The sequence below is a fragment of the Oreochromis aureus genome, linkage group 6 (assembly GCF_013358895.1).
Source record: "Oreochromis aureus strain Israel breed Guangdong linkage group 6, ZZ_aureus, whole genome shotgun sequence".
Taxonomy (NCBI): Eukaryota; Metazoa; Chordata; class Actinopteri; order Cichliformes; family Cichlidae; genus Oreochromis; species Oreochromis aureus.
In genome coordinates, this window is record NC_052947.1 from 10,130,539 (window position 1) to 10,145,025 (window position 14,487).

A 14,487-nucleotide genomic window follows, 5' to 3' on the forward strand; every position below is an offset into this window, starting at 1 on the left:
GAAACAATCATATTCTTTAAAGCAGTTATATTTGCTCTACTTAAAAAAAATGTCTGCTCTCGCAGAACAGAAAAGATTGACAGGGGAAGTTTATTTCTGCTGCTTGTATCTGTGATCTCGTTCTTTCAATCTTTAAATCAAGCTTATGACCATAGGTGAAGACAGGGGCGTAGCTCAGACAGTAAATTGAGATCTTTGCTTTTACACTCAGCTCTGTCTTCACTTCAAACTGGGAGTTTAAGATCTGAACCAGGGCCTCTGTCAGATGTCTCCAGCTCAGCTCCTCTCCTCACCTGAGTGTCCAGACCATACAGCCGCAGATACTCAAGCTGTTTATTGAGGTCAGTATCTCTCAACCCAAGACACTAACTCAGGCTCCCTCCCCAGTGTCCCGAGAGGTGACATTTCATGTCCCACTCATCAGCCACTGATAGCTCTGACCACCGTCCGACAAACAATAATGTCATGAAAGCGTATTTTAATAAAGGGCTTTGCAAACATAGCTATTAACTTTTCATTCTGGACCCCTTCTCTCTGTAAAATGAATTTGTTATTTTATTTTAATTACATGGTGTGTATATACCTTTCAGATGATCAGAAGACAGGAAAACATCAGTAAAGAAACAATTTTGCCAAGCAAAAGTGCAAATCAAATGAAAAGTAAAACAGGTTAGTCTAAAGTAGAATTAAACTTGCAAGATTCATATAAATGTGTTACCTTCCCCCTAACGGTCTAGGGGATGAGGAGAAGTAACAAAAAGTGTCTGGGTCAGAAAAAAAGGAGACAGAGGCAAAATGTTTAAATTAAAGAGTTTTATTACAGTTTCTAGTAATAGCTCAACTAAAAGAGACGGACAAGCTACTATTACCATTTAAAGAAACAAACAAACAAAAAAAACTTAGGCGTCGGTCAGTAAACTGAAAAATAAGTAAAAAAGAGTTTAGTCAGCAAACACTCCACAGAGCAGCAGTAAACAACCTCCAAACAAAAACAGCTCACTAGCTGCAACCACCAACATGGATCTCTGGCACCAGAGCTCACCTTTCTCTGGCCTTAAATACCTTTAACTGCTGATGGGAGTCAGCTGTACAAAAGAAAAAGGTGGCACCTGAGGCAGGAGAGACGGTAGGACACGCCTACACAGGCGACTTCAGGAGGAGGCCGTGCTAGGACCGTAACAAAATGACGCCAAAGATTACTAATATACTAATACTTACCACTCGATCAACGTCTTTCTGCTCATTTTCTAGAGTTGCAAGACTTTGATAAATATTGTTGAGTGCAGGTCCAGAGCTTTAAAGAAATCTCTTTCCACAGACAAATGACTATTCTATATTATTCAGGTATTCAGGAGCAGATTTTTGTCAGGGCACCATACAGCTAGGTATACCTCTTCCCTTTTATTGATGAGATAGCAGAGTAAAGTTAGAGCAAATGGAAAGTACTCTGTACAAAACCTGGAGCTGTACTCAACTACAATACTTTAGACTTTTTTTTTCAAAAGGCATCAACAACACAGACACAGAACAATGTTTTCAACCAGGATGTAAACGTTTTTATTTCTGCTGTTAGGTTGTTATAATTGGACATTTTCACATGTTTTAAATGAGACAAAATGTTCACACTTCAGATGTTTTGTTAAATCCAATTGTTTATTTGATTGGTTGTAGTTTTTTATGGGTAAGATGTTATAATACCCTGGTTCACTCAGTGACTACTCCGTCTCCTAAAAATCTTCTTTAGTTCAGGTCAATTCAATCCAACAGTATTTACGTACAAATGAATTGAATTGAACTGAACTAAAGAAAAAACCCAACAATCCCCTATGAGCAAGCACTTGGCGACAGTGGGGAGGAAAAACTACCTTTCAAAAGGTAGAAACCTCCGGCAGAACCAGGCTCAGGGAGGCGGCCATCTGCCATGCGACCGGTTGGGGGTGGTGGAACCGATGACAAAGTTATACACAACTAAATATTAAAGCAAATATGCTTTTAAATGGATGTTTAGGCACTGGAAGTGCCTGTTAATATTTAGTTGTATATTACTGTGATTTTATAGGAGACGGAGTGGAAGTCACTTAAGTGAATAGTCTCAAAAACCAGTTGCGCTTCGTTTTCTTTTTTGTTTTTCTTTTGGCACTTTGTCTTCTCGGGCCTCTGGACTTTCTGGTTTGGTTGTCTCTTGCAGATACTGCAAAAACTCCAGAAGTGAGATCTTTTCTTCTTCTGTTTGCCTGAGTTGGTTGCAGATTGTTGTGTGCCCCAGGTTTTGCTTCTCCACGATTTCCAGGTGGGAAGCTTTGGTTTTCTCCAGCTCTGCTTTTAAGTTTTGCGCCTTCAAATCATTTTCTTCACAAAGAGCCTCACTGGTGCTGAGTTTGTCTTTCAGCTCAGCGAGCTCACAGTTGGCTCTTTGTTCCTGATCTTGACGCTTTGCAACTTCCTCTTCTAGAGTCTTTTGAGTTTTGAGGAGCTGCTCACGGAGTTGTTCGATCTCTCCTTGCTGTTTTTTGCACTGGATCTCCAACTCAGCTTCTCGATCGGTTTTCACATCTGTAGAGTCTGTGTGTGGAGCTTCTGCAGTTTGTGTTGAAGCATCCACACTCAGCTCTGCAGCTGTGACAGCTGTGTTGCTGTCTTCAACAGGAGCCTCACTCACCTCAGGGGTGAAGTTCTCCTCGGGTGTCTTTCTACGAGACTCTTCCAGCTGTGTTTGGAGCTCAAGGATGGTTTTTTGAGCGTTTCCTCTGCAGCACTGTAGCTGAAAGCGAAGCCAATCTTTCTGAGTTTTAGCTGCAGCAGCTTTGTGGTTTGCAGCTGTCATTTTATAAAAATTGGTTTTGCACATGTTCTGAGCCTCCTGCAGGTGGAATCTCAGCGCACCCAGTTCATCAGTCTCATTGTATGGACGACTGCCATCATTTGGTGTTAAGTGAGGCTGTGGCTGAGATGGCCCATTGTTGGTGTTATGGTCAGGATGGGGCTGATGTGGCACACGCCCTTGTTTTGGCAAAAAATGTGGATTTTGCCAATGTTGCCCAGGCCCATTATTGGGTTTAAAGTGGGCATTGGGCTGATGTGGCCAAGGCCCTTGTTTTGGCAAAAAACGTGGATTTTGCCAATGTTGCCCAGGCCCATTATTGGGTTTAAAGTGGGCATTGGGCTGATGTGGCCAAGGCCCTCGATTGGGTCCAGGGTTTTTGGCTCTGGGGTTTGGGTTTGCATTTTTCTGCATCTTCTTCTTGTTTGCACCCTTTTGTTTGGCAGCATCAGATGGTGCCTTGTTTTTCCCTCTTTGGTTTGTGTTTTGCTGCTTAGGGTGAACAGCGGCCGACGAGGTCCCTTCCTGGGGATCAAGATTTTGCTGCATATGTTGCATTTCTCTTTTCTTCGGTCTTACAGTGTCGAATGATATTTTTTTCTATTCGATCGGGGTTTGACACTGAATGTGTCAAATCTTTGTCTAGAGGTTGGCTCGTGGTGTGTTCCTATACAGTTGCACAGTTCTGAGACATACTGAGTGCATGCCCGTGTCCTATTTATGGACTTTTGAGAGAATGTTATTGCTCAATTTCCTTTTGATCCTTTGATCTGGAGTTTGATGTCATGGAGTGCAAATGGAGCATGATGTCATCCACTTAGCAGAGAGTCTTGTTTTTCTTTGAAATAGAATTCTACCAAACTCAAATAAAAGTCTTTAACTTTGTATGAGATGTTAAATTCCCAATGGAAAGGCCAAATCTACCCGAGAAGCTTCAATCAATGCTTCAGGATCAACATGTTTTCTATATACACCTTTAGGATGTTGCATCTTCAAAAAATAAAAATGAAATGACTGAGCCTCACACAGGAATATTGTTGCTACTTGTTTTCTGAACCTTCTCTTAGCCACATGTTCATAACATCAGTGTCCGTTCACTGCCTCCTGCAGGACGCTCTCTTCTTCCACTTTCTTACAGAACTGATACTGCCTCTCCTGGCATTACCAGTGTAACAACACACTATGTCGTTTATCAAACTCATTCTATCTGTCTGTTTCTTCAGATGAATAACATGATCTTGTATCTATGTATCTTTAAAAGAGTCTTTGTCATAATAATTTCTGTCCCAATGCAAAAAGAAAGATTTCCAAAGCTTCAAGTTTAAAAGGAAATAATGTTATTTAACACTGTCCAGTTGGAGATTTGCTATATTGTATTAAACTGTAAGTCTGAAATAGGTGAGTTTTAAGGGGCATTAAGTCAGGACAAAATAACTTATTAGCTTTCTGTGTCAGACTCACAAAGTGATAATCAGCACAGGGATGCGTGCATGAGTTAATGCTGTAGAGGAGACAATGATCAGGAAGAGAACTGCTGCCACAGCCGCTCCTTAAATACCTGGTCTTGATGAAGGGGAATGACAAATGTGATGGAAAATGTGTGTTTCACCTCCTCTGACCTCTGTGTACTATTGATATGTGTTTGTAACTTTCTTGTACAAAGTTGTAGTTGTTTTTCAGTCTTCATACACTCTAACTGTAAGCTTTGCTCAAGGCCATGACACACTTCATTACCAAACTGGTGCCTACATGATGGTGAGAATTTCACTCCCAACCACTGATTAGACAAGACTGCATCCACGCGACGAACCTACAGGAGCTGCTATAATTTAGCCTTTTTGTCAATGCTGGTACAAACCCTGTTGATCCCTTTGCAAAGGTTTGAACTTTCTTTCAATCTCAGGAAATCGGTTTCGTTTCGATGCTTAAATTATTTTTCCACAACAACAAACAGGAGCAAGCCTGTGAACATCGGTCCGAACAAAAACAATACAAAGATATTATTAGTAGCTAACATGTTGGGCTTTAGGCTACTGATTAGGATAGCCCTGAGCTCCTCGGGAGTGTGACTCTCGAGGTGTTATTGAACTTCCATCAGAGCTCAGTGAAGATGCTGGGCTGAATTCCCGTTCATTAAGTCGATGCAGGCTGTCCCTGGGTGTTTCCCTAAAGGCTGTCAAGTTCTAACCAGCCACCCTCGGTCCACTGCACCTGGATTCTGAGTGACCAATGAAAATCTGATCACAGATTTGTTTCTCCAGGTCTTCTGTAGGTTTGAGAATATTTTTAATTCGAGAAAGGATGGCGTTCTTTCTCAGCATCTTTTTAATGTCTTCTTTAGTTGTCTGAAAAGTGGAGACAATCAGATTGAAGGAAAAAAAGTTGAGTTGAGTTAAAATGTTTAAAAATTATGTTACAGAAATAGATTTACAATTTTACTGTGGTAAACTAAACCACACTACACCGTCACACATCTCTTCCTAGATCCTGTTCTTTTAAATGATCAAAGTATTTTAACTTTATGGTATAACAACAGAAAGCATGAAAACATAAAAATGATGGTCTGTCTTCATATTTCAGTTATTGTTACATTAAAACAGCCTCACCTGTTTTTACTTTTAGCAGAAGTAGCATTTTATAGATGTAGGTGTGTAAAGTTTTCCTAACTTTAACAACTCTACATGTGTGCTGTTGGGCAGTTCAGTCTACAGTCCAATTAATCATGTATATGTGCCTGAAAAATAATTCTATATCAAACTAAGAGCAGTAGAAAAACCTGTAAAGCTTCCAAAAGCTTAAAAAGTCAGATAAATATTGTTGAGTACAATGTACTTTCCTCTGTGATATAGGATTAGGATTAAACTTTGTCATTGTCATTACAGATGTAATGGAAGCGTGCTGTGTCTTGATGGTGGCGGTATTAAAGGCCTGGTGCTGATCCAGATGCTGATCGCTCTGGAGAAAGAGGCGGGCAGACCCACCAGAGAGCTCTTCGACTGGGTAGCTGGCACGAGCACGGGAGGCATCCTGGCTCTGGCTATAATCCACGGTGTGTCTGTGTTCTCTTTTCCAGTGCTCAGGGTTTTCATCACATAGCATCAGAACAACAATGACACTTCTTCTATGTGTAGGTAAATCCATGGAGTACCTGCGCTGCCTGTACTTTAGGATGAAGGAGCAGGTGTTCAAAGGATCAAGACCCTATGAATCAGCACCGCTAGAGGACTTCCTCAAAACAGAGTTTGGAGAAAACACCAAGATGACTGACATAAAGTTCCCCAGGTAGATGTCTGAATGTGATAATAGGTAGGAAAAAAAGAAAAGAAAAAAAAGCTAAAATTCAAACCAATTGCAGACCTCTGCCCAATCTGCTCGTCATCTGGGCAGTATTTAATTTTAAGCGAAAAGTATTGTATGTTCTACATAAACATTGTGTACAAGTAAGTAATAGATAATAGGTATTGATTTGTAAATAACTGAAATAACTTGAGCTTATTATATAATATTATAACACAGTTTATTTCTAACCAACTAGCAGCTCATTCTTTATTGTTATAATACTTTCTTTAAAGCCAGCACACGTTTTGGAGTCAAAGTGAAACAAAGGCAGATGCGATACGTAAAAGTGAGGTCAGAGGTCAAATGTGACATGATGTTTAAATGCTAACTATAAAGTGATATTTAGAATCCCCATATAGCAGCATCATTTACTAATTAATTGCAATACAAACAAAGGCAGCAGAATTTTAAACACCATTTTTTTAAAAAATGACATTTTATGAAAGTTTGAACCTATCTGACCTTGAAGAAGACGTCAGAGATCAACAGTAACATGATATTTACAATCCCCATATACCATTCCCTATATAACTATATGTTGTCAATACTAACAATGGCAGCAAAAGACAGTTTTAAATAGCTCTAAATTGTCATGATCCTGGGTCATTTTGACCCAGCGTTTTGTGTTTCCTTGAAGTTCATTTTGTGCCTTGTGTTTATTCTGATTTTGTAGTAGTTTAGGGTTGAATCTGGAGCTCAGTGTTTTATCAGCCCTACCTGTGTCTGTCCTCGGTGCTCTGTCATGTCCTCGTATTGTAAAACAGTCTGTATGTTTCCTGTTTTACTTTGAAGGCTCGTGTTCTGGATTTCCTTTTCTGTTCTGAAGGTCTGTGTCTGTTATCGTGTTCAGCTTGTATCCTCAGGTCGTCGTGTGTATTAGGATCAGCTGTTCTCCCCTCCTGTGTGTGATTACCCGATTACCTGGTGTGTGTATATTTAGTGGGTGTCGGTCTGTGCTCGTTGTCGGCTCGTCTGCATTTGTCTGTGTACATCTGCGTTAGTCTGTGTATCTCTGTGTACCTCTGCGTTCATCTGCGTTCATCTGCGTTCATCTGCGTCTCTCTGCATCTCTCTGCATTCTCCGTTTCGTATGACTTCAGGTTTGCTCTTTAGTTTATCCCAGTTTAGGTCTGCTTCAGTAACTGCTCATATTTTATTGCCCGTTTTTGTCACCCTGCCACTGTGTAAATAAACTCACTCATATCATCAGTCGGCTGCCTGCATTTTGGGTCCTCCTTCCATTCCACCACACGACTGCTGCCCCAGCCGTGACATAAATAGCATTATTATCACTTTAACCTTCAGTTTTACATTGAAGGAGAGGTCAGAGGTCATATGTGACATTATATTTTAAATCTTTATGATACTTTATATATGTTGATGTGTTACATGGCACACTTGTAAGAATCACAGTTTTTAAGTTATAAGGCTATTTGTCTATTTTCGACTAATAAATCATTAGGTTGGCCTTGAACACCTTAGTGGATATAAGCCAAATGGATTATTAACATGAACCCACTCTACACTCCTACAAAGTTTTACTATAATTCATTCATAACTTTTCCACCTGTCACGCTTACGGAGAAAACGACAAATTGTTGCATTCTAAATGTTATGCAGCCATCTGCCACAAGATGGCGCTGCAGCTTTTACATTGCTATAGAAAAGCACTCCTACAAAGTTTTATTATAATTCATTCATAAATTTTTGACCTGTCAAATAAACCTGTCACTTTATTAAAGTGCAATTTGAAAAAGGTTTTTGAAATGAAGGTTATTAAATTGGAATTCAAAAATGAATTTACAAATGCAGAATTGATTCTACAATCGATTATTTAAGCACAGAGTTGTTTATTTCGATGCGCGTGGCTCTTGTGGTCCTCCATAGTGGAGAGGAGGTCTGGGGTTTTCTGCTTTGGCTTCTTTCCTCACAAACAGGTTGAATAAAGTGGATGGATCCATGATTTATTGTTTTGTTTTTTTAATTGTTTTTTAAATTCTATCTTTTAGTGAGATGTCATGAAGTCATGAAGTGTAGAACAGTATGCATTGTTGATTATTCACGGCACAATGCACCACACTTTGTAGTCATTTTTTTTTTGTTAATTTGCTGCATTTTAATAATATGTGAAGATCTATTGTAGTAATTTTCATATCATATTTAACATCAGTTTATTTTTAGTGGGTTTTTTGTGATTAGTGGTTTCAAATGCCAGTTTTTGACAATTATCTAGTAAACAGTCCTCAGATTTAACTTCAGACCTCAGTGTTTCTTAGGTTTTATACTAATCAATTAGCCAAAGATTTTCGTTATTTAGTCAACTAAGAATTTAGTCGCCCTAGTTTCTGCTGGTGCTAACAGTGTCATATAAAAGCTTTAAATATCCCACTCTTTTGCTGTGATTGGTCAGTTTTTGAAACTTTGAGCTGGTTTTACCCTGATCACCTAATGTTTTACTTCCTGAGAATTAAAAAAGAAGTACTGACTGGCTTAGATATGTGTAGCATGGCTCTGTAAACACTAAAATAATACATCAGGAGCCAGATTTTTAAAAATATTTTTGTAATTTGGTTGAAATGATGCTGGTCAAATTTTCAGGTGTTTAAGGAGAACAGGCAGAAGTTTTCTATGACATCATGACTTTTCCCTTCTTTCTTTCTTTACAGGGTAATGGTGACCAGTGTTCTGGCAGACAGACATCCAGGCGAGCTTCATATATTCAGGAACTATGACCCTCCATCCGTCTCCAGAGAGGCCCCATACACCACCACTGCCACATTCAAGCCTCTCACCATCCCACAAGGTACATCAGATATCACCTGTGTTTGTTGGGCTACAGCACCAGCCCTCAAGTGTCAAATGTATTAAATGGGATAGTGAACATACCACTGGATGGCACCAAAGGAATTTTCAGCACTCATATTTTAATGTGAGGGTTATGTACTTTCACTTCACTGAGGCAATAAAACCTGAAAACTACGCCTGTGCATGAACACAACACTGAAAGTGAGACTGTGTGTGCTGTTCATGAAGGAGTCGTGTCCTCTGCTGTTTGAGTCCCAGCCATGTTGTTGTTACAGGCTGGGAGGATGAGGATGTGTTGATAGTACGATACACAGAAGAGCCACCCAGAAAGATAAGGAAGGTGACAGATGAAGGTGTGTGTGCGTACAGGACCAAGTCCTGGAAAGTCATGAAAAATAATAATAATAAAAAAAACAGATTTTAGACAGACAGGAAGTGATAATTATGAACTCAAAGCAGTGTAATTGCATTGACTATACATTACTGTCTTACTTATGTCCTTGTGTTCATATCAGAACAACTTGTATGGCGAGCTGCTCGCTCCAGCGGCGCTGCTCCCACCTACTTCCGACCAATGGGGTGCTTTCTGGATGGAGGGCTGCTGGCCAATAACCCGACACTAGATGCCATGACAGAAGTCCATCAGTACAATAAGGCCTTAAAAGCAGAGGTAAGCAACTGGAACTCTATTCACTGTCCTTCCTTTATGCACTTAATGGACGTTAAGCCACATGGATTTGTTCATGACTTCTTCTCTGCGTGTGTCTCTTAGGGCCGTGAGAAGGACACAAAGAAGCTGGGTATAGTGGTCTCTCTTGGAACAGGTGAGCCAAGTAACTTTGTGTCAAATTGTTAAATTATGTGAGTGATATCTCTTCTTCTGTGTCTTTAATATACATTAATGCAAAGAAAACTGATATATACACACACTGGCCACTTTATTAGGTACATATCGCTAGTACTGGGTTGGGCTCTGTTTTGCTTTTAGACCTGCCCTAATTCTGTGTGGCACAAATTCAACAAGGTGCTGAAATGATTCCTCAGAGATTTGGGTCCATATTGACGTGACATCACAGAGTTGCTGCAGATTGGTTGGATGCACATAAATGATGTCATGTTCAAGGAACCAGACATGGCACATTGTCCTGCTGGACACAGCCTTCAAAAGATTGGTACAGTGGGATCATAAAGGACCACATAGGCATACAATATAGACATAGCAACAATAGTCAGGTAACTGTGGTGTTTAAATGATTTCATTTAGCACTAAGGGGCCCAAGAGTGCCAGGAAAGTATCCTCTACACCATTACACCACCAGTAGCAGTGCAGACGTTTGTGTTTTTCATGCCAGATTCTGACCCAACACTCTAAATGTTGCAGCAGAAATTGAAACTTATCAGACCAGGTACTGTTTTTCTAATCTTCTGTTGTCAGTTTTTGGTGACATGTAGCCTCAGTGTGCTGTTCTTAACTGATAGAAGGACACCTGTTGTGGTCTTCTGCTGCTTTATCCCATGTGTTTGACATGTTTTATGTTCAGAGATGCTCTTAGTTACCTTAGTTGATACTTAGTTGACCATTCTCTTGTAAACCTTAGAGACGGTTGTGTGGGAAAATCCCAGCAGATCAACAGCTTCTGAAATACTCAGCAGCCTGTCTGGCACCAACATCTGTGTCACTTAAATAAAGTTTCTTCCTCATTCTGATCCTCAGTTTGATTTTCAGCAGTTCATCTTGATCATGTGTCTAAATGCACTGAATTGCTGCCATGTGATTGACTGATTTAGATATTTGTGTTAACATGCAGTTGAACAGGTGTACTTAATTAAGTGGCCAGTGGGTGTATATATCAGTTGTCTTGGCATTTAATCTATATTTAGACGCTATCTGACAACTCGACAGTTTGTGTAAATGATAACAAAACCCCCAAACAAACAGTAATTTGCATATTGCACATTGTGAATAACTAGCTTGAGTTCAGTGTCTCTAATTGAAGTCCCCTTCCCCTTTATCATTTTGTACACGTGCTCCTGTGTGTCTCCAGGTAAACCTCCTCAGGTGGTGGTGAGCTCTGTGGATGTGTTCCGACCCTCCAACCCACTGGAGCTGGCCAAGACCTTTGTAGGAGCAAAAGAGCTGGGCAAAATGCTGGTGGACTGTGTGAGTATCATTTTTCAGTTTATGTTTGTGAGTGGTTAACTCTGGCCATTGCTGTAATGTGCCCTGATTATTTATTTTTATTTAATCTGGTATTTGTGTTTATTCCATTTGACATTTGTGCATGTATTGGTGTTCTAATAAGAAAAGCATTTGTTAAAGCATGTTTGTCTTGCTCATTATAAAATGTCTCTCTTACTGCACAGTGTACAGACTCTGATGGCTGTGCAGTGGACAGGGCCAGAGCGTGGTGTGAAATGATCGACACCATTTACCACAGGTCAGAAACGACACACGTGTTAGTTTTGGTTCTTTTTTAATGCATCCTCTTTTCTCAGCCTCTCTGTATTTGTACCAACTTGCTCTCATCCATTTATCTTAGAATGCTTGTAGTTGTTTCTTATTCTCAGACGCTTCATCTGCAGTGGTTTAAAAGGAGTTCCTGTAAGACTGAGTGTTTACTTCAATTTAATTCAGTTTTATTTAAATGGTGCCAAATCACAACAACCGTTATCTCAAGGTACTTTATATTGTAAGGTAAAGACCCTACAATAATACAGAAAATAGAGAAAAGCCCAACAATCAGATGACCCCTCTGCGAGCCAGCAGGAAGAAACCTGCACCAGAATCGGGCTCATATAGGGGCGGCCATCTTCGGTGAGCGGTTGGGGGTGAGTGGACGAGACAGGACAAAGACATGCTGTGGAAGAGAGCCAGAGATTATTAATAACTATTGATTAAATGCAGAGAGGTGTATAAACACATAGTGAGTGAAAATGGTGACTGAAGAAGAAACACTCAATGCATCATGGGAAACCCCCAGCACCCTACACCTATGGCAGCAAACTCAGGGTCACCTGTTCCAACCCTAACTATATGCCTTATTAAAAAGTTACATTTTAAGCCTAATCTTAAGACTAGAGATGGCGTCTGTCTCCCGTGTCCGAATTGGAAGCTGGTTCCACAGAAGAGGAGCCTGAAAGGCTCTGCCTCCTATTCTACTTTTAAACACTAGAAGCTACAAGTAAGCCTGCAGTCAGAGAGCGAAGTGCTCTAATGGGGTGAGACTGGTCTATGAGGTCATTAAGGTAAGATGGGGCCTGATTATTCAAGACGTTTGTGAGGAGCAGGATTTAAAATTAGATTCTGGCTTTAACAGGGAGTATGACTGCATCCACATAGATATGATTCACACGTGCATTACATGTGAACTGTCACAGTGATCAAATCTGCAGCATGTCAGTTATCTAGAAGTAGGACAATTATGACCAACCTATATATGACATGACTGCAGTTTTGTCACATTCTACATTACTTTACATGGATGTAGTTATGACATTTTAGTTCAGTTTGGTTTTAATTAAGTTTTATTTATATAGCATCAAATCACAAGCCAACTCAAGGCACTTTATATTATAAGGTAAATTGCTTTACAGTAAGAGAGAGAGAGAAAACCCCAAAAATCAGATGACTCCCTATGAGCAAGAACTTGGTGACAGTGGGAAGAAAAACTCCCTTTTAACAGGAAGAAATCTCCAGGCTCAGGGAGAGGGGCGGCTATATGTGGTTGAGGGTGAGGGGAGGAAGACGAGGTAAAAGAAGCACTGTGGAACTAACTGCTGTGTCTTTTAGCTTCATGGAGAGATAAAGGTGCACATCATTTAAATAGCAATAGAAATATATATAATATGCCTGCCTAAGAGAAGCATGTAGAATATAAATTGAACTGGTCCCTGCAGAGAACCCTGTGCAACTCCATATTTAACCTTATTGTGGGAAGAAGACTCCCTGTTTACATAAGCAAGTTGAAGTCTATTAGATAGAGTTGTGCCATCGCCTTGTAAACTTGTAAACTGTCAGTCAGTTTAGCACACACACTCTTTCTCTGTTGTAACACATGGTTCAGCATTGTCTTGTAAGCAAGCCTACAGTGGAAAAGAAGCATGAACGTAGCGCCAAAAGCTCTTCAGCAGTAATGGTGATTTTTTTTCTGGTGTTTTTATTTAACCTTTTTTTTTTTTTTTTACATTTAGTCTTTACTGTCTTTAGAATGTCTCTCTGCACAGTTAGTTATCATTATTTTGTTTATTAATCACTGTGTCCATTGCATTGTGTGCAGATTGAGTCCCCAACTATCTCAGGAGGTGATGCTGGATGAGGTGAGCGACGCAGCCCTGGTGGACATGCTGTGGGAGACCCAGATGTATCTGTATGAGAAGAGGGAGGTCCTCCAGTCTCTGGCAGAATTACTACTGAACAACTAAAAGCACAAGAAAATCACAAATGGAGGCTGTGAAGAGTGTTTGAATGGAGCAGTGAGATTACTGAGCTGTATGTCTGACTAAAAACTGTAATGTGTGTGTTGTTGTGCTCTGTTACCAAACTGAATGAATCAGTTTGAGTATGAGTACAAAAGTATTAAATATGTGGAAAGCTAACCCAGGAAACAACTGACCTACTAAAGCCTGTTTACAGGTGTTTTATGTAGCATCATGTGACCTTAGCACTGATCCTGTTGTGGTTTATCAGGTTTACTTCTAACATATGAACCAATGAAGAAGTTGAAGTTGTACTGGGGAAATGTAAACTGACTGTTACAGTGTCATGTAAGTTTCCACTCCCCCTACACTGTGGGTTAATCTACCTCTGGATTTGTTGAGGTAAGTCTGGAGTGTTTCCTTCCCTTTTTTCACTTGTTCGTCACATTCACTTCAGACACACACTTACAAATACACCCGAGTCATTGAATTTTTCCTTAAGCTGTGTGATAAAGGGACCCTGAGTTGCCACCAGAGCATCAGCAGTATTCTGAGGTGCAGCTGAGATGGTGGTGATGTTGAACCAGTTCTGCCTTATGTGTGGGACCCACATTTGTACCTTTTCTTCCTTCCGTAGTGATCTAATGCCTTTCTGAGTTATTTAAACTGACTTGAAACGTAATATTTAGCCTCATGTCTGTTGATAAAATATGATATTAATATGAAATCTTAAAACTGACATGAAAGATATATTTGAATGAATCATCTACATGAAAGATAAAGGAACAGAAGCCCTGCTGCTATCTGCACAACACGGACAGGAGGAACAAATTATTTTGTATTTGTATTTTTTTGTATTTGACTTAATCCTGAAGTATAAATGGTATGGGAATAAAATATCTGAATATTGACCGAACTGCTTTGTTGTTGTTTCAGTTAATCTCAGTCAGCCTGCACCGTTATAAACTTGGCTGTTTATTGCTTTGAAACCCTCTATGCATGATAAGGAGCTTTCTTGTATTGATGTCAGTGGCTTCTATTGCTTCCTTTGGCCAACTTCTTGTCCCAGCAGAGTATCTGACCAACAGCAGGGTGTAGATGTTGCC

At 40.0% G+C, this 14,487-nt stretch overlaps 2 protein-coding genes across 2 annotated transcripts; one reads left to right on the forward strand and one right to left on the reverse strand.

Moving 5' to 3' along the window:
* Nucleotides 1-299: 299 nt before the first annotated feature.
* Nucleotides 300-13,808, forward strand: LOC120440683 (85/88 kDa calcium-independent phospholipase A2-like). Its single transcript, XM_039613717.1, has 10 exons — nucleotides 300-341; nucleotides 5,704-5,870; nucleotides 5,953-6,103; nucleotides 8,827-8,963; nucleotides 9,241-9,318; nucleotides 9,481-9,635; nucleotides 9,738-9,789; nucleotides 11,011-11,126; nucleotides 11,330-11,403; nucleotides 13,243-13,808. Exons 2-10 carry the CDS (start codon nucleotides 5,765-5,767, stop codon nucleotides 13,385-13,387), a joined length of 1,014 nt encoding a protein of 337 aa, XP_039469651.1. The 5' UTR covers nucleotides 300-341; nucleotides 5,704-5,764; the 3' UTR covers nucleotides 13,388-13,808.
* LOC120440682 (optineurin-like) lies at nucleotides 1,935-3,501 on the reverse strand. The gene is made up of 2 exons (XM_039613715.1): nucleotides 3,169-3,501; nucleotides 1,935-3,078 (listed from the first exon to the last, which is right to left on the reverse strand). The coding sequence occupies exons 1-2, from the start codon at nucleotides 3,377-3,379 to the stop codon at nucleotides 2,093-2,095; spliced, it is 1,197 nt and encodes a 398-aa protein (XP_039469649.1). The 5' UTR covers nucleotides 3,380-3,501; the 3' UTR covers nucleotides 1,935-2,092.
* Nucleotides 13,809-14,487: the final 679 nt, after the last annotated feature.

Excerpts from the sequence above, each read along its gene's own strand:
- LOC120440682 (XM_039613715.1), bottom strand. The coding sequence starts at position 3,379 with ATGCAACATATGCAGCAAAATCTTGATCCCCAGGAAGGGACCTCGTCG. Across the intron at positions 3,079-3,168 it reads CAATCGAGGGCCTTGGCCAC|ATCAGCCCAATGCCCACTTT; the intron begins ATCAGCCCAATG and ends GGCCTTGGCCAC.
- LOC120440683 (XM_039613717.1), top strand. The coding sequence starts at position 5,765 with ATGCTGATCGCTCTGGAGAAAGAGGCGGGCAGACCCACCAGAGAGCTC. Across the intron at positions 6,104-8,826 it reads ACTGACATAAAGTTCCCCAG|GGTAATGGTGACCAGTGTTC; the intron begins GTAGATGTCTGA and ends CTTTCTTTACAG. Across the intron at positions 11,127-11,329 it reads GCAAAATGCTGGTGGACTGT|TGTACAGACTCTGATGGCTG; the intron begins GTGAGTATCATT and ends CTTACTGCACAG.